Source organism: Leptopilina boulardi, unplaced genomic scaffold (assembly GCF_019393585.1).
Source record: "Leptopilina boulardi isolate dan_hultmark-lab unplaced genomic scaffold, ZJU_Lbou_2.1 LbouV2_308, whole genome shotgun sequence".
Taxonomy (NCBI): Eukaryota; Metazoa; Arthropoda; class Insecta; order Hymenoptera; family Figitidae; genus Leptopilina; species Leptopilina boulardi.
The window spans coordinates 54,950-75,208 of record NW_026137872.1 but is presented as its reverse complement, the minus strand read 5'-3'; the positions used below and the strand labels follow the sequence as shown (position 1 = coordinate 75,208).

Here is a 20,259-nt window from a genome sequence, read left to right as displayed (position 1 = left end):
AGCCTCATACACTGAAGTTAAAAGAAACATGTTAAAACAAAAGACAGTTTATACGGAAAATTTTCACTATATAAATCGATCTTCTTTTTCTTTATCATTAACGGTTTTAGTTTGCTTGAGTTTGCTGCGGAACGTATCGAATCGCTTCTGGAAAATTATAATTGAAATAAGTAAGTAACGCACTCAAATGTTGTTTTATATAAATTATGACTGTAATAGAAACGATTATACATATACATGCAAAATTATTAATAATCATGATGTATCATAGTGTCTGAAAAGCAGGAGGAAACAAATATGACATGTCAGCATCAAGAACGTATGGTCGAGTTCTTAAGAAAATATCCAATTTTGTTATCAAAAAATTTTACAAAACAGTTCACCAAAAAAGATTACGATGAAGAATGGGCGATTTTATCAAGAATTCTTAATGCAGTTAACAATCATGTAGATGCTATGCCTTCAGACAAATGGCAAGAGGTAATAATAATAATTTATTGCATGTATATGCAATAAATATATAAAATATATTCACATATATAAAATTACGCGTATAAATTTTGTAAAATTTTATATTTTTATAATGCCGAAATCGAAAAGTATTTTTGATAAAAAAAAAATTGAAATTTCGAAAAACTTGATTTTTTAAAATTTGTATTTACTGTCTCAAAAGTAAAAAAAAAATTTTTAATTTGCAAATTATCAAAATAAATTTTTTCATTTTTTAAAATCGCACATTTTTTATTTAAGTAATTTCTGAAAATTTACAATGGCTCAAAGTTTAAAAATTTTAGTTTTTTGCAAAAACCAATAATTATCGAAATATTAACTATCTGAAATTGTTCTAAAACTAATTCTTTATTTTTATTTACTGTTTATAAAAACAAAACAGTAAAAAAATTGACATATGAGTTAACTGAAATTTTTTGGGAAAATTATAAAATTTTATATTTTTTAAAATCGCACATTTTTTATTTTTGTCAAAATGTTGCTTCTAAATTGATAAAAATATTATTGAAAATTTTAGATGAAAATTTGAAATATAATTGAATTTCAAAAGAATTTTAATTAAAATTTTAAAAATAATTGAATTTAGAAGATTTTGATTAAAAATTTTTAGAAATAATTGAATTTTAGGAAATTTGCAATGTAAACTTTTATAAATTTGAATGGTTTACAAAATTTCAAAAAGTATCTGAATTTTAAAGAATTTTTAATTAAAAAACGTTATAAATAATTGAACTTTTCAAAAATTGGATTAAAATTGTTGAAATAATTATTTAAACAAAATAATTCTATAGACAATAATATGGCCAAAAATTTTTCAATGAAATTAACATTCAATTATTAATTGAATTTGAAAGAGTTGCAGTAACGAATTTTTTTAAAAATAATTTATTCAAATTTACAAACATTTTTATTACTTATTTCAAAAATCTTCGTAAATTCAAATTTTTTAAACAGTTTTTAATTGAAATTCTCTAAAATTCAATTATTGTTACAACTTTGTAAAATATTTTCATGCATTTAAATTTATTAAAATTTTTGTTGCATACCATCTAAATTTTTAATTTTTTCTAAAATATATGTTTAAAATTCTTCTCTAAATTATAATTATTTCAATAATTATAATTATTTCACACATTATTTTAAACCAATTTTTTAAAAATTGAATTACTTGTAATATTCAAACAAAAATTAAAATTTGAAGAATTTTGAATTGGGAAATGTTTTAAATAATTGAATTTTCAAAAAAATTTCGATTAACATTATTAGATTTAAATAATTCAGCTCATTATTTTAGATACAAAATTTGGAAATAATTTTATTTTAGAAATTTTAAACTTATCCGCATATGATAAATGTACACTCTCACCTCCGGCTGCCTGCACAGGCAGCCTCCCACCAAGCTGAAAACGTCCAAGAGTAAGAGAGACAGAAAATTCAAATTTGAATCTTCTGATTCTCTGATTGGTTCTTGCTGGCTGCCTGTGCAGGCAGCCGGAGGTGAGAGTGTACCTTTAGGTAACAATCCTTATAAAAAGAGGTTGATTGAAAAAAGTTAAAATGATTACAAATATGGTTCAATTCTATAGAATTAAAATGAATTATAAACCATTTAATTCCGAACTAAAGTCATTTTTTAGTTTTCATGTTTTAATTCCTTTCATGACAATTCGTCTGTACACATTTTTATATTTTTCAATTCTTGACGAAAATTGTACATAATTTAATTCCGGTAGGGTAGAAAGGATTGAAATCAATTTAATTCTGTTCAATGCCACGAAAGTTTGGAACCAATTTAATTCACTTTATAACGTAAATATTGATGACACTTTAATTATTTTCAATAAAACTAAATGAAAGCACATTAAAGTGATTGAAAATATGACCAAACTTCTTCACGCTTTTAATCCAAACCAATGCCATTTTTGTAATTTAATATACTCATTTTAATACATTTGAATGAACCTCTTTTTTCCTGATTTACATAATTTTCATAATATTAATTTACTTTTATATTTTATTAACAAATATTTAAATAGGCCTTGTCATCTTGGATAGGAAAAGTTTTAGAAAAAATTAATCAAGGTGATGACCTTAATATTATTGAACAGAAACTCTTATTAATAAATGGAAATTTGTTGGAATTTCATAATGAGGTAAGAAATTATTTATAAAAAATAAACATAGAAATTACTTTTAAAAAAAACATTCAATTTTTTTGTGTCCCTATTAATATTACAGTTTAACGAAAACAAACAGAAAATTCTGGAAAATAATATTCATTCTCATTATATTTCATCCGAGGAAGATGAAGATTTTGAAACTGATTTGCTGCCTTCTAAACAGAAAAAGGTATTTTTAATTTATTGCGAAATTTCATTACTTTTAGTTTAGGTTTATTATTTCGAATTTCCTATCAATTTTCATATTTTTTGAAAATAGTTTAATTGTATTAGTTGGTCCAAAAACAACAAAATCCTTTTTTTTCTAAAATCACTTTATTGTTAAAAATTGTTTTTAAAATTCAGCTCTACAATCTGGCAAAATATTTCAGAGATAAACTCCTAACCCTTCAAATAAAATAGTCAAATTTTAAGTCCGTGCAGAAATTAAGTCCGTGAAGAAATTAAATAATTGAATTTTGAAAAACTGATGTTTCTAATTTGAATGATTTATAAAAATATGAGAATAATATTTAATTTATAATTTTTTAATTCATATTAATATTAAAATTTGCAATATTCTAAATAATGTTTGTTGAAAATATTTGTGAGAATTATTCTTAATAAAGAATGAAATTTTTGTTGATTCAATTCCAAAATATTATAAATAAATAATAATGTCAATAATATATAGAAGATATTTTATATCATAGGCAACACAGAATTTATTAGCTAATAAAATATATTAAGAATTAAGAAATCCATTTTTTTTGATCTAGCACTCAGAATAAGTTTTTTGAAACAACTAAATTTTGGTTAAATTAAACAAATAAATACATCACATTGACAATAAAAAATTTTATCTCTTGATTTCCTGTGTTTTTTATAGATACCTATACTAAACTGAAAAATTTGCGCTGATATCAACTCGACTTTTGATTTAACCCAGTGGGCACAAGGACATAGGATGTTTTTAGGACGTCCGTTTTTTGAACGTCCGTTCAAAAGACGTCCTGAAGACATCTTATGTCCAAAAGACGTCTTTAGGACATAAAATGTCCTTGGGACGTCTTTTGAACGGACGTGGACATCCTAGGGATGTCCTAGGGACGTTCTAACGACATCCTATGTCCCCGTGCCCACTGGGAAACATTTACTTCAGACACTAAATAATTTTTTTAAACACGAAGCACTTGAATTTAACTACATTATTTGGTGCAGTGAAACAAAGTAGGGTCAACCGGGGTAAATCCGAACGCTTTTAGTAAGTTTCAACAATAACAGAAGTTTTTTCTTTAAAAAAAGAATACTTCCGGTATTCTGGTTCATGAAGTTGTTACTTTACTTCCATAGAACAATTTTATGGGGTAGAAAAAATTTTTGATAAATTACAATCGCAGGAAACTTAGCGTTCGTATTTACCTCGATACTTTGCAACTTTCCTAAAATATGGGGGTAAATACGAACGCCACTGTATTTCAGAAAAATCTTAGGGAAAATAAATTTAAAGTATTGCAATTGTTAAACTTATATAAAAACTCAAAAAAAATACGATAATAAACCTATTATGTAATAATGCATCATATATAAATACAAAAATCAAACAGGTTAAAAATTAAAATGCATTACACAATTAAAACCTTCAATAACTTTATCAAATCATAACGGATTTTTGCAAAACTTGGTACAGAAAGTATTTTGGAGTGATTGAATGTAAATACAAAAATAAAAGTCAAATTTTTTAAATTCAAAATGGCGGACTTTCCTAAAACTTATTTTTAAAAATGATCAAATTTGCTAACCCTGAAACCCCCCGAGTAACAATTTTCGAGCGAAGCCAATGAATTTTTTAATTCTCGTCCGCCATTTTGAATTTTGAAAAACTGACTTCAAATTGGTAATTAGCGACCCCAAAAACCGTAGAATACCAAATTTTATTAAGATCCTGAAAAACTTTTTTCAACAAACCATTTGGCAAAAAAATTGAAACACTCCTTCGAGAGAATAGAGATTAGGTTTCTGCTTATTAATTACTAACGAGGATACATATAGAAAGAAAAACTTTTTTCTATGTACTTTTATAATGTTAAAATAATAGTATAATAAAAAAAAAACAATTTTGTGTGGCTCTGATGTAAAAAAAAATTATTAAAAATACCGTTCGGATTTACCCCAGTTTTCCAATTTTCTTGGGTAAATACGAACGGTCTGATATTATTAATAAAATTTTACAGAAGGCAAAAATCAAATATAGTTTCTGTTCTAGTATTCATAACAAACAATTATAAATAATAAAATGAATTTTTAGCTTCTTTTTCTTCAAATACGAGACAAAATACTGAAAGAGTGTCATCTTTGATTTTCAATCTTTTTTGCAATACTTGTTATCTTTGTTTATGCTGTTGCTAATTAACAAACAAAAAATGGGATAATACTTAGAATCTCTTCAAGAGGATCTGAGGTAAAAATTCTCATATCGAACTTATTTTTAAAAATTTTAATTAAGCTGAAATAATTAGCGTTCGGATTTACCCCCCGTTCGGATTTACCCCGACTGACCCTACATTGTTCAAAATAAATTTTTTATTTCTGTAAACAAAATAAATTTCATGCATTTTTTAGAATTAACAAAATTTTTAATGTAATGAACAAAACTGTTTTATTGAATCAAATAAAATAGGTTAACTAAACTCTTTGATTAAAGTAAAATAAAAATTTTCCCTGAGTGATAGTACAGTCTAAAGCGATTTCTTTTGCACCCCTAAAGTCGATCCGAGGCCTTATATAATTCGATCTTTGTAGATTAAACAGGAGGAGGAAAAAAACGTCATTGAATATGAGAAAACTGTTGCACCGAAGCCAATCGATAAAAAGAAACGGAAATCATCTATAATTATGACTAAGCCATTTCTTAAAAAACCAGGCAGTCCTCAATTAAAGCAACCTTCAAAGTCCTTAGTATGTTTTAAGAAAAATTCCTAAGGCCGACTCCAAAATGGGCTTCACGCAACACAGACGTGACAAATCCCCATTGCGATAAACATTGCGATGCGTTGTGTCTACGTTGGAAGAAGCTCGTTCTAGAATCGCTCTAAATGAAATTATTTTATAAAAAAATTGAATGTTTATGAAATTATACTAACATTTTAATTTATTTTAGGTCCAAGAAGTTTATAGGGGAGTAAAAGAGTGTCTGGAAGAATCAGCAGATTCATTAAAAAAAATTTCTGATACTTTGACAGACTTGTTAGCAGTTACCGCTGAAACTCAAAATTTATTGAAAACTGTTGTTTCACATGACAAAAATTAATCGCCTTGAACATCATTTAAATGACTTATCTGTTCATTTGTTATAATAATTGTCTTCTACTTTGTAATAAAAATTTAATTACGTTTAGAAACTACTTACTACTATAATAATTTCATTGATTACGTTCAAACTACTTGTTATGTAAAATCTACTTGTTAAAATAATTTTTAAATTAAAAACTTATAACTGTGCAACTAATATTACTGTTTTTAATTAATTAAATTAAATCTAGGAATCATTAATCATTATTATTTAATCATTTTTTTTTCATTTTTTATTAAAACATTCGATGATTTAAATTTTAATCGACTCTAAATTTAATATATCCAGATTTGAAATCGACTAAATGTTATTTAAAACTATTTTTAATAAACCTTAAATATAATTCACACAAATTTCAATACATTTCAATTTTAATTACTTAAAATAATAATTAATTATATATTTAACCGACCTTAAATTTCATTCATAAAAAATTTTTTAATCGTAAAAATTTCAACTATTTTTATTTAATATTAAAAATTTAAGTTTTGAAAACTAAAAAAACCAGAAAAAATTTTACCTTAAACTATTTACTTTTAATACTTTTATTAGATCCACTCCAACTCATTTAAATGTCAACGTATAAAGTGTAAGAACCGTTCTTAAGACAGTATCAGTTGTTACAAAACTACGAAATCTGTAAATTAAAAACAAATATTTTTTATCACTTTTTATTTATTTAATTTAAACATAATTTTGTGTTATTCGACAGATCATTCTTTTGTAATAAAAATTACAAATAATTAATACAAATGTCTCTAGTATTACCAAAAAAGATATATTAAAAAATTAATTTCTTGATAAACAATAATGATTTTTAACCAAAAATTGTAACAATTTTTTTTACTATTTCGAAAGTCGACAAAAATTAAACTATTTTTTTAAATAGTTTTTATCCAAATTCATTCAATAAATTAAGTTCAGACTGAAATTTTTTTACGTCACTTACAATGAAAACAATTGAAACAAAAAATAATTTTACACGGAAAATTTTGTTTATGAAACAATATTCATTTTATTTCTTCTTAGCAACGCTTCAGTTTGCTGCATATCGTTGCATTATAACACTTCTTCAATCTAAAGATTCCAAGTAAGTGATGATACGAAAATTTACCTAATAAATTATGAAAAAAATAATTTATTCATAAAGCAATTATGCACTCACATAATAATTAATAAAAACTTTTAGTGCCTAAAAAAGGAATGGCTGCAAAAAAGCGAACAGGACGCATCACTTACAAACAACAAGAACTAATTCTCGAGTCAATAGAAAAAAATTCAATCCTATTAACAAAATCGTTCTCTTCAGAGTTTACGAAGGAAGATTATGAGGAAGAATGGAAGAAATTATCAAAAAATCTCAATGCATCAAACTACCAGTTAAACGCTCGAACTTACGACAAATGGCAAAAGGTAAAATTATTTAATTACTTCTTACAATTAATTAAAATTAATTAATTATATTTTTTATCAAAATTTTAATTCATCTCAATTTTAATAAATCTTACTATTAATTTGTCCTAACATTCCAATTCAATATAATTTGAATCGTCAGCTTAAAACTCAATTATGCGATCTAAATTTCAATTCTTTAAATTACAATTTATTTAAATTAATACAAATTTTAATCGTTCTAAATTTCGATTTGTAGAAATTTTAATCCACTTAATTTTCAGTTCATTTAGATTAAATATAACTCACATTCAATCGATCAAAATTGCAATTCTAACCAAATTTTAAAAGACTCAGTGTTCAATTATTAATAAAATTGCAATTCTAACCAAATTTTAAATGTCTCAGTGTTCAATTATTAATACACATTTCAATTAATGGAAACTTTAATAGATATAAATTATTTTTTTTATATAATGTGATTTATAAATTTTCTTCATAACTTTGTCTCGACTTTTTACTTATTTTATGAAAAAAATACCGCGAAACTTGTAATGCAAATCTAACAAAGAGAAGATTAATTAATCTTAATATTAAAAAATACAATTTTTAAATAGGTTTTGTCATCGTGGTTAACTAAAACCTTAAAAAAAGTTAAAGAAGAGAGCAGTCTCAATAACTTAGAGGAGAAACTTTTAAAGATAAGTGGAAATATAGCCGAAAAAAATGCAGATAAAGAAAAGAAGAAAATCGTACTAAATCCCGAGAATTCAATTTCTATTACATCTTCTTCCGAAGAAGATGAAGAATTTGATGATTATCCACCAATTCAACAAAAAAAGGTATTATTTATTTAATTTTGAAATTTGCACTTTCTATTTTGAATTTTTCCTTATCATTTTTTTTATTTGTTATATATATACTTATTATCAAATCACACCTCTTCTCTTTATGTTGATTGGACTGAATAAAAAGAGCGTTATTGAAGATGAAAACGATCCAAAGCCATCTACTTCACGACTAAATCATTCAAGTGAGCCAATTAAAGAAAAAAAAAGAAAAATTTCCTCCGATGAGACCGGGAAACCTGCAAAAATAGGCGGCATTGCACTCTTAGAAAAGTTGAGACAAGCGTCTAAGTCCTCGGTCAGTTAAAAAATAAAATTTCAACATAAAAACCTCATACACATTAAATAATACTCAAGCAAACAATCACGAAATGAATCTAATATTTCTGATAATGCCATGTTTCGGCACGACTTGAATATCGTTTAAAAAAGGTTTCATGTTAGGGCACAATACACAACAGAAAAACACATAGACCGAAACAAAAACAGGGTTGCTACTGTCCTGGAAAACCTGGAATTGTCAGGGAATTTTTTTTCGGTCAGGGAAAACCTGGAAAAGTCAGGGAATTTTATATAATTTTGTTTAAAAAATTAATCTGCCGTATTTAAATCGCGGAAATTTAAAGTTGACAATTCTATTTTCTATTTTTGTTATTTAAACCAATGATTCTAGATGAAATAAAAGTTTCGTATTCATTTTATTTTTCATTTTTCTCGCATCAAATTTTTAAAAAATCCTATAACTAAATTGACAACTTAGATACAGAACAAATTTTTTAACAAATTATTCCCTAAATTTTCCCTGATTTCCAGGTAAAATTTTCACTTTTTTCCTGATCTTTCTAAAAAAATTAAAACTGTTAAAAATAAAATTAGTTACTGTATCAAACTTCCCTCGATTATTTATAAAAATTAAAATAAAATTTTTTTAAAATTCAATAACTGTTAGTAGAATTTAGAAAATTTCAATTGCTTCACAAATTTTCAATTACTTCTTTATAAAGTTTCAATCATCTTCAATTCAATTATCAAAAAGAGAATTGAAATATTTCATAAACCAAAATTTTTAGAATTTTAAATACATTTTTTCGAAACTTCTATTAAAAGAAAGTAATTTAAATCTTTTTAAAATTTTCTTCTTAATAAAAATTGTAATATAAATCTTTGTAAAAATCAATTCAAATTATTTTTTTAACTCAATTGTTTAAGACACTTGAATTTTGTTACATAATTTTATTTTTGAAAATGATCAAAAACAATTATTTTAGAATTTTAATAAAATCTTTTAAAACTTAAATAATTTTTAAATTAAGTATTTAATTAACAAATTGTATTAATTTTAAGAAAATTTTACAAAATTTCAATTAATTTGATTTTTTTTCCATAAAATTTATTCAAGAAATTCAATTATCATTGAAAATTGGGATTTTTTCCAACTAAAATTTTTATAACTTTAATAGAATTAATTAACCTGAATAATGTTAAAGAGTTTTTTTATTTTAATTTTATTTATTTTATTTAAAATAAATTTAATCATTTACAGATATAAGCAAAATTTCAGGAATTATTTTTAAATTCCTTAAGATTCCAAAATCTTTAATGTGAAAATGAAATTTGAAAGGTGAAATTAAGGTTTTGTGTTTTTCAAAAATCAGAATTTTTGTATTAATTTTAAAAATTTGTTATTTTTCTATAGAACTTTTGATATAACTCCTTGACTTTTCTCTGAATTCCTTAATTTCTCTGATATATACATCAACCCAGAAAAACTATATAAATAATTTATTGTAAGTTTCATTAAACTGTTTTATAAACAAATAAACTAAACCTTTATTACAACAATTTTACATTTGGTCAGGGAATTTTCAAAAAAATGGTCAGGAAAACCTGGAAAAGTCAGGGAATTTTGGAAATTTGAAACTGTAGCAATCCTGAAAAAACTCGTGTCTATTAAAAATTGTCTGCTTTTAAAATATTTAAAAAATACTCTTTTCATTGCATATTGTTTACCTTCAACATTTTTTATTTCTAGAGCCCAGATGTCAACAATGATGTCAAGAAAATGCACGAGGAATCGACAGATCTATTAAAAGAGATTTCCGGTACATTGACGAAATTGCTAGCAGTTACCGCTGAAACTCACCATTTATTAAAAGCAGTTGTTTCCCCTGAAAGTCATGAACATTGAAAGCCTTGAACATCATTTAAATGACTTATCTGTTTATTTGTGATAATAATTGTCTTCTAATTAATGTAATAAAAATTTAATTATGTTCAGCAATTACTTCTTACTATATTAATTTCATTAATTACGTTCAGAATAATTATTGTTAGTAATTTCTTTTAGATAAAATTTAGATTGTTAACTAGAAAAAATATTTCTATAACTTCATTGCCGTTTTTGAAAATAAAAGCAAGTTTTAATTCTCAAAAAAAATTCTATAAAGAAAAATTATCAAAAATTTTAATTTTTTTAAAAATTAAAAAAAATTAATTTTTGAATTGAATCATTTCGAATTAATTATTAACTGAATATTTAAAATTTCTTCTCAAATTAAAATCCGATTAAAATGTGAAAACGGGTAATATATTTTTGAAATAATTTTTTTACAGTTAAACTATCTTACTTTTCTTCGAAAAAATGGATAAAATATTTTTAAAAAATTTTTATATAATTTGAAAGCATTTTTTTGTTTAGCGATAAAATCATTCATTGTGTTTCCTCTCAAATTAAAATTCTATTAAATTGGCAAAACTTTTTTTTAAATTTTGAAATAAATTTAAAAGAGCTATATGAATCTATTCTAATAATGAACACGTTTTCAGTTGCCTTCTATAAAGAAATTTCATATACATTAAAATTGTTTAAATAAATTTGATTTTTTAATAATTTAATCTTGAAAGATGATTTATTTTATGATACATCTGCTGATTTCTGTTGTTATTTTTAAAATTATCTTACTCTTACATTTCCAAACAGTAAAACATTAAGCATTTATTAATGATAGTTTATATATTACTAAGGAATATTTATATTTACTTACCTTGTTTTATTGTCACACACAAATCACACACTGAAAAATGAATTACAAACTAAATTAAAAATTTTGTTGATAATCATTGACTGTTTTAAAGAATTGTATGTTATTTCAGTTTTATAAATATTTATAACAAACGTCATTTGAAAATTTGAATTTTATAGTTTGCTTTATTCAGTAAAATTTTAACCTTGAATCGAATGCAATTAACAATTTTACTTATTTGTGTACAAGAATATGATGTTAATACTGTCACATATCATACTTGTCACATCGAGATAATTAGAATTCACTTCCAGTAAAAGAAAAAATTTGTATTAAGATATTTTGTTCAGTAAAAATAATTTACAATCAATTCTATTTTTTTTGACACTGTATGTATGATTTTCTCATAAGAAAATCAGTTGGCAAACATGTATTGATTGAACTATTACGATGTTCATGTCTTTTAAAAGTTATGTTTTTCATAGCAATTTTAACAATATGGCTTGTCAAATCGCTATTTAGTAGGGTTAAGTTAAGTTTCACCGCTAAAATAGAAGCTTGTACTTTAAATTTTTAAAAATCTGTCATAAAAATTCGACTTTACATTTAATTTGCAATAAGTCCCATTAAGGATAATTTAATTTTTTTCGCTAAATAGCGAAAAGCGCTACTTAAGGACTTGCGCTACTTGTAATCCCAGTCCAGGTATGTGTAATTCAAATGGTAACTTATTTATAAGACTGTTAACTAAACCTTTACCTCGGGAGCGGTGATGTATAATCATACCTCACTCTATGAAAGTTAAAAGTAGAATGACTCGTAAGCTATATAAGGGCTGTATTTATACCTTTTGCGGCAGTCTATTTCAGAATGCGATTCAAGCAACAACATCACAAGCTTCCAGTCGTGAATCTAGATGCGATTGTAGAACAGTACGATAAGAAGCAAGTGAAGCGTCATGGTAGTTTGTTGTCTGGTAGTATTCGTGCAATTTTTTGTGGACCATCAAATTGTGGTAAAACAAATGTACTACTTTCTCTAATTTTACATCCAAATGGTCTGAGATTTAATAATATTTATCTCTACTCAAAATCTCTTCACCAACCAAAGTACAAATTTTTGGAAAAAGTTATAGGTAGTGTTAAGGGAATTAAATATTTACCATTTAGTGAGCATGAAGATGTAATTTCCCCAAAAGGTGCAAGGCCAAATTCTATTTTTATATTTGATGACGTAGCTTGTGAAAAGCAAGATAATATAAGAGCTTTCTTCTGCATGGGTAGACATGTCAATGTTGATTGCTTTTATCTCTGTCAGACATATGCGAGGATTCCCAAACATTTAGTAAGAGATAATGTTAATTTATTAGTTCTTTTTCGTCAGGATGAAACAAATTTAAAACATGTGTATGATGATCATGTTAATACAGACATGACATTTACCAAGTTTCGTGAGCTTTGTTCAACATGTTGGAACTCTGATAAATATGGCTTCGTAGTCATTGATAAAGACTGCAATCTGAATGAGGGGAGATATAGGAAAGGTTTTGACTGCTTCATAACACTATAAATAGAAGGTGATTGGTTCCATGAGTATTAGTCTAGTGTACATCTTTGAACTAACAACATGTTTCGTAAGGAGAAAGAGTATCTCCGCCAAATTGCCAAAGCTAGTGAGGCCATTAGACGGAAACATCCCATGTTAAAAATTGGAAAAGAAGCTGTTGAAAATGTTTTGAGTGAAACTTTTAAACCTATAGTTCAACCCTTAGAGAAAATTGTTAACCTCTCTGATGTTAAACATGAAAATCATAAGATAGAAAAGAAGGAGGAGGTAATTAAAAGTAAAGATGAATTAGATGATAGTATGAATTTTTTGAGTGCTGGTGAAGATGAAACATCAGTAATTCCAGGCTTTGAATATGATAAAGTAGTTAATAAATATATATACTTGCTAGATCATAATAGAAAGCAATGTTTAGATACGTTGTACGGCGTATATAAGGTTAAAAATGGTTCTCTCAAGATTGGTGATGCACCAATAAGTTTTAAAGATCACTTAATAAATGTTGGTGATAAACGTTTTAATATTACTTCCGGTTTATTGGAACTGTTATTTAAAAATAAACCTGAAATGTCATACATTAGCGATGATGATATGAATAATTATAAACAAATTCTCATCATCTCCAATGCTCACAGAAAAAATTATAGTTCTTCTGAACCTATACGTACAAGTAAAACTTTTAAATATGTCAATATTATTTTAAAACTTTTTCCTCATAATGAAACACCAAAAAGACGATCGAAAACTGGCACTTCACTACCACATTTTATGATTGTAAAAAAAAGTTTCCAACCAGACTATATCTATTGGGATGATCCTAACGAATTGGTTGACCGTCTTCGATTGCTTATGGCATCTCAAGCAGCTGGGAATCCCAGTCACAATAATGAAATTATGTCAATCATAGAAGAATTACGTGAAGCGAAAATTATATATTGAAAATTATTGTTTCATTTAGTCAGGCTCAAGAAAAGTATATAAGGAGGTGTTCCATCAACTTTCTCTCAGTCTTAAGATGAGCATTGATGTGTTCGGACATCCTCTTAATGAAAGAGGAATTGTAAGGGTCGCAAGAGGACCTCCAGGTCCACCTGGAATTGGTTTTAAAATTAACTCAGAAGGTCACTTCGACTTACAGGGTAGAAAAATTTCCAATGTTGCTGATGCAAAAGAAAAAACTGACGTAGTTAATTTACAACTTGCACAACGTTTAGTCGAAAACGAGTTAAGACTAATATATCAAGTAACGTCTTCACTGAGAAAAGAAATTGATAATAACTATATATTATTAAAAATTCTCGAAGACTCTATAAACGAAAAATTAAAAGTCTTGGAAAGAGAAATAAATACTGATTTATCATATCGAAACGCTGAAATTATCAGTCAATTGGATGCTCGTTTGAGTACTCTAGAAAATGAACGACAAAAAGAAAACAGTAGTGACTGAACTTCATAGTCAGGCAAGGAGGAATTATCATCGCCGCCGAGTCGACATGCGTGATATTGATGAGACTTGGCAAGCAGATTTAGTAGAAATGTTACCTTATTCCAAAGTAAATAAAGGTTTTAAGTATTTACTATCAGTTATAGATATATTTTCCAAATACGCTTGGGCTGTTCCTGTAAAAAGTAAAAATGGAAAAGATGTCACTAACGCTATGAAATCCATATTCATAGAAGGACGTATTCCAAAAAATCTACATTCTGATAAAGGTAAAGAATTCTATAATTCTCAGTTTGAAGCTTTAATGAAAAAGTATAAAATTAATTTCTACTCAACATTAAGTAATTTGAAAGCATCTATTGTTGAACGATTTAATCGAACTCTAAAACGAAAAATGTGGATGCAATTCAGTCAACGTGGAAATTATAAATGGTATGATATATTACCTAATCTTATTTCCAATTATAATAACACTAAACATCGGACTATTGGAATGAAGCCGAAAGATGTTACTGCAGAAGATGTTGAGATTTTGAAAGAAAGATTTTTAAAGCTCAGAAAAATACCTTTATAGAAAGCAAAGTTTAAAATTGGTGACAAAGTTCGAGTCAGCAAGTATAAAAGCGTGTTTGAGAAAGGTTACACTCCCAATTGGACAACAGAAATATTCACAATAGATCAAGTCTTGTCAACTAAACCTAATAACCTTATAACTTATAAACTCAAAGACTATCAAGATCAACCCATTAGTGGAGGATTCTATGCAGAGGAACTTCTTAAAGTAAAATATCCAGATATTTATTTGGTTGAAAAAATTCTCAAGACACGTGGAAATAAAGTTCTCGTCAAATGGCTTGGCTTTGATAACTCTCACAATACTTGGGAAGAGAAAGCAAATTTATAACTTGAATCAAAATTTATTCTAATAATAAACATTGACAATGCCAAATTCAAATATTAATCTCAAAATTGAAGCAAGCAGAAATCAATTTGAAACAATTATCACAAAGTGAATTTAATACTCTCTATAATGTAACTGTTTAATAAAATATAATTTAAACATTATTGTAGAACTCTAGTCCTGGAATAAAATCTTCCACAGAGTGCAACATACTTTCATGATATGCACGTTGTAATTTTACATAATTTAAGGTTAAATCAACAATGAATCAATAATGAATCAATAATGAATCAATAATGAATCAATAATGAATCAATAATGAATCAATAATGAATCAATAATGAATCAATAATGAATCAATAATGAATCAACAATGAATCAATAATGAATCAACAATGAATCAACAATGAATCAACAATGAATCAATAGTGAATCAACAATGATTTAACCTTAAATTATGTAAAATTACTACTTGCATATCATGAAAGTATGTTGCACTTTGTCGAAGATTTTATTCCAGGACTAGAGTTCTACAATAATGTTTAAATTATATTTTATTAAACAGTTACATTATAGAGAGTATTAAATTCACTTTGTGATAATTGTTTCAAATTGATTTCTGCTTGTTTCAATTTTGAGATTAATATTTGAATTTGGCATTGTCAATGTTTATTATTAGAACAAAATTATAAAAATCAAATTTTTATTAATATTTAAATTAAATCAATTTTAATTATGAGTTATGTATATACAAGGTTTTTATAAATAAAAAAATAAATAAAATTTATAATATTTTTTTACATTTATTTAACATGAAAATCCTTACATTTTATTTTACTAAAATATTTACAATTCTTCGATTTCTGGGATCCTGTAGTGACCCCAGGGTAGAGTATCGGTACTCTCGGTAAGCAAGTATCTTTTATCGTCATATGGACTTAATGCTACTTTAACTTGTTTAACAGTTTCTATATTATGTAACCGTGACCTAATGTTGTATTGAGTTCTAGTCTGAATCTTAAAATCACGCAAGCATTCAACGTAATCGTTAAAATGAATAGACTTTTTGACGACTCCCGCTTTAATGCCTTTAGCTTTCTTAACGAAATCTTCACCTTCAACGCGTATGCTATACATTTTACTCCGCAAGCCAACAAATTCAGTAACAATTTTACCATTGCACTCGTCCTTCATTAGGCCGAGAAATTTTTTGTTGACTTGCGGAATACCATACGCATTGTTTACCGGATAGTCAGATGTGTCGAACTTGTGGATGTCTTCTTTCATATCTTTATATATGTCTTGACATTTCACTACGTACACTAGACTGTCAGTGTCTGTATACAACAGTTTACATGCTTCACCATATTTCGGAAGCATGTAACTGTAGTGAAAGTCATAGACAAGCGTTTTTGAGACATCCAACACACTTAAACCCACATAAATCGGTTTATTGAGTAGGACCTCAGTCTTTCGTAATTCGATGGCCACAAGATCTTCATCGAATATTGCACGACTGTGGAAATTGGGCCGAGAGATGAGGGCTTCGGCACCATATCTGCCGAACCAGTGTGTAACCAATTTAATGTCTACATGCTTGCGAACATTTTCCATGGTCTTACCATACACTGCGTTATTCATTAATTTGAATAAATTCTTTTCAAATTCGTTTTTTGCAGTTGTTCGCATGGCAGTATTATAGTCTATATAGGGTTTCAACCACTGTGATTGGTTGAATTGGAGCACCCGATGTATTTTGACTAGTTTGAGACCGTTCCCGAGAGCCTGTTTCAATGCACGATAATGCATCACGTACTTCTCTTTAGGCAGGAGAGTTGTGAGTAATTTCTCCTGCTTAGACATGGGAGGTTTTGCATTAACTGCGCAAAACGGTATGTCTTTATGAGAATCGTAAAGGCTCTCGGGATATTCGAGATCGACTTCCAACATGTACCCGACTGAAGAGTCGTCGGGTACGTTGAAGTCAAAGGTCTCGTCTGGGTTGGCAATCCACTTGAAACCACCAATTGGTAGCGCTTGTGCCATTGCCCAACCATATAAATTATTCGCGTCAAAATACATAATATATTGGGTGTCTTGCGTAGGATCGAACTGATCCATATAGGGATTGTTCGCTTTAGCGTAACGGTTACAACACTGGCTAATACCACCTCTGATACCCGACTCAATAAACATCATCATGTCTATATCGGTTATAAGTTGCAATGTTATGCCCGTATATTTGAGCATAGCATCCCAAGTTAAACCGGGGGTAGTATAATAGTGTGCTGGATCTAACCTGTACGCGTTTAAACATTGTTCGCGAAAGTTCTCAAAGACATCGGCGAGTAATAACACGTCTGTTTTCATATAAAGGTGAACGTAATCGTTAAAGGTTTGACAATTAAATTCAGACCAGACTTTTTGCGCATGCTCATATTCACCATCGGATATACCAGCATCATAGAGAGTACTATAGAATCTCTCTTTGGCTGGTAATTCGGTGTCATCCAACTTACTTCGCGAGTCTAAATACTCGTAAGGGAAGACACCTTTTCTCGTTAATAATTTAATTTTTTCACGATCTGTCACCGTACTGGCAAATACGGATTCAACAATTTTATATTCGTCAAGATATGACGCTAATTTTTCTAGAGATGCTGCCATGAATCTAAACGAGTCAATGAAGCGTAATTTAACCACACTCCCCTTGATGTTTTTCGTAAAGGAGATATATTTCTCCTTGTTCAAGGGGAGGAGGTCAACTCGACCTTCAAAGCTCGTCGATACAGCATGAATTATAAAGTGTGCATCGTACCCACTTAAATTATGAAATACAATGGGTACGATTTGGCACTCATGATAATTCAAGTTGCATGATTCATGCGCAGCACCTCTATATTTGCCAGTAAGATGACAATGATCGCGAACCTTTTTAACATTAGCTGGAATATTCTTACGGCAAATATGGCATACGCTTGCTTTCTTATAATCAGCGATTTGCTGAGGAGTTAAGGCATCCATAGAAATAGGATTCTTAAATACATTATCAATTTTCTCGGAAAATTGCCTTAACTCGTCAGCAAACCACTTGGCAGGATCATTTTCCTGCCTCGGACACGGTACATACACGGACAATGAGTCATCGTAACTACATTTTACATAATAACCTATACTAAGCAATTTATGGCGCTGGAAAATTTCAGTTTTACTTAAATTATCTGTATCTTCTTCAACGGGAAGAAGTAAACTTTCACAGTCGGCATAGATGATAAAAGGAACTTTCTCCTTATTATCATAATTTTTAAAGGTAATTTTACAATTTTCAGCATTCGGTAATTTTACGCTACATACATTCATACGTTTACAATTTTCATCGTGTACATTCAATCTTTCCGCTGATGAAAAATAATGTAAACAACGATCACAAATATATTTTTTACATTTATGGTTAGTCAATTGTTTGGATACTAACCGCGATAAATTTTTAATCCAAACATAGTGGAAATTCATAAAATCAATATCGTTAGAATCATTGTTTACATTATCTTCATTAACACTTTCATCTATATAATAATCTACTACATGTAACAGGTTTACATGCTGATCCATCTTCTCTGCGGTCCGATGAAGAGGGTGAACAGAGAAATTACCATATCTTTTAGTAAGACCGTATACATTTATTGAGATATTGTTGAGCATTTCAAATTTAGGTATACTTTTCAGCGCTACAGGAAATTCAATACCATCAAAATTTAATTCATTTTCAATATCAGTGTAACTAGACACACGTTTGGGATGTGACACGTCATGTAAAGCGGAAAGTATAGCCCATTTAAAACACTTATTATCTTTTTCATTTTCTACATTAATACACGCATGTTTGGCTCTTATTTTTGGGGGTAAACTGATATATGAACTCGCACGCATGGGGTTATATTTATTAACATTAATTTCTAACTTAACTATAGACTGTAGATTCCAGCTGGACCCCTTTTCATGGAACTCCTCAACATTCCTCAGGATTGGCTGCTTCAAATTGACCTCGAACCAATCCTCCAATAAAGTTGTGGGGAAGATGCTGTTAGATTTAGAAGAGAATGGAATTGGCTGCACTACCTCCACTTCATTCTGCACTCTTTTAAAATTAGCAGTTAAAACACCATATACGATAATGGGACCATTTTGATTTAAGGCATCTTGAATGTGCTCTTGAAACAAAATGGCCGCATCGTTCAAAAACGCACCTATATCTACATGTACAATATTTAATATGACATACGTGTACAATCGGCACTCAAACGCTGACTCACACATAGCCCAACGCACGCGATTATTAATATTAGGGTCTTGTATACCACCGCCCTCTACCGCTTGAGATTCGAACAAAACTCTAAATCTCATAATGAATTGTAGAATGTTCTGGCAACGACTTTTCTCATGCGTAAATTGCATAGATCTTAAAAGACTTGTTAAAACTTGTTCGTTGCAAGAACATTCTGCAACCCATCGCGCTATAAACTCGTTTTTAACAACGCCATTGCGCAAACTCGCGAGTAATTCAAGAGCATCCTTGATGAGTGCAATAGTGACCTCGCACTCATCAAGGATGGTCTGATAATTGGGTCGCTTCGCAGGTCTCCCAATGCCTGCAAACTTTCGTTTACCAGGCATTGTCGCTTAAAAATAAATAAAAAAAAAACAATAGAAATAAATAATATAAAAATAGAACAAAAAATTTATAAACAAAAAAATAATAATAAAGAACAATAAATATAGTAATAAAGAAAAAAAATGAATAATAAATAAATTAATAAAAAAAGAAAAAACGTACTTATATACTAATCCTTAATCTAATAACACGCAAAAAAAGAACCAAGCACACAAAAAAACTTATAAAATAAAATTAAATGTCAAAACGCAAGAAAAAATACAATAAATAAAAGATCGCTTTATTACAGTTTGCTTTGCTGCGACTAAGCTGCACTAGCTCACAGAATAGAATGAGTTTCACGGCTTGAAATCCTTGTATTTATAGCTAAATATAACCGCGCAATAGCATAC

The 20,259-nt window shown here is 27.9% G+C and overlaps 3 protein-coding genes across 3 annotated transcripts; 2 read left to right on the top strand and 1 right to left on the bottom strand.

Moving 5' to 3' along the window:
- Positions 1–225: 225 nt before the first annotated feature.
- On the top strand, positions 226–5,979 carry LOC127283117 (uncharacterized). Its single transcript, XM_051307799.1, has 5 exons — positions 226–480; positions 2,547–2,663; positions 2,749–2,859; positions 5,472–5,627; positions 5,830–5,979. Exons 1-5 carry the CDS (start codon positions 298–300, stop codon positions 5,977–5,979), a joined length of 717 nt encoding a protein of 238 aa, XP_051163756.1. The 5' UTR covers positions 226–297.
- A 6,931-nt stretch (positions 5,980–12,910) lies between these two features.
- LOC127283116 (uncharacterized) lies at positions 12,911–13,789 on the top strand. The gene has a single exon (XM_051307798.1). It carries the CDS (start codon positions 12,911–12,913, stop codon positions 13,787–13,789), a length of 879 nt encoding a protein of 292 aa, XP_051163755.1.
- Positions 13,790–16,041: 2,252 nt separating this feature from the next.
- Positions 16,042–19,869, bottom strand: LOC127283114 (uncharacterized). Its single transcript, XM_051307797.1, has one exon. The coding sequence runs from the start codon at positions 19,867–19,869 to the stop codon at positions 16,042–16,044; it is 3,828 nt and encodes a 1,275-aa protein (XP_051163754.1).
- Positions 19,870–20,259: the final 390 nt, after the last annotated feature.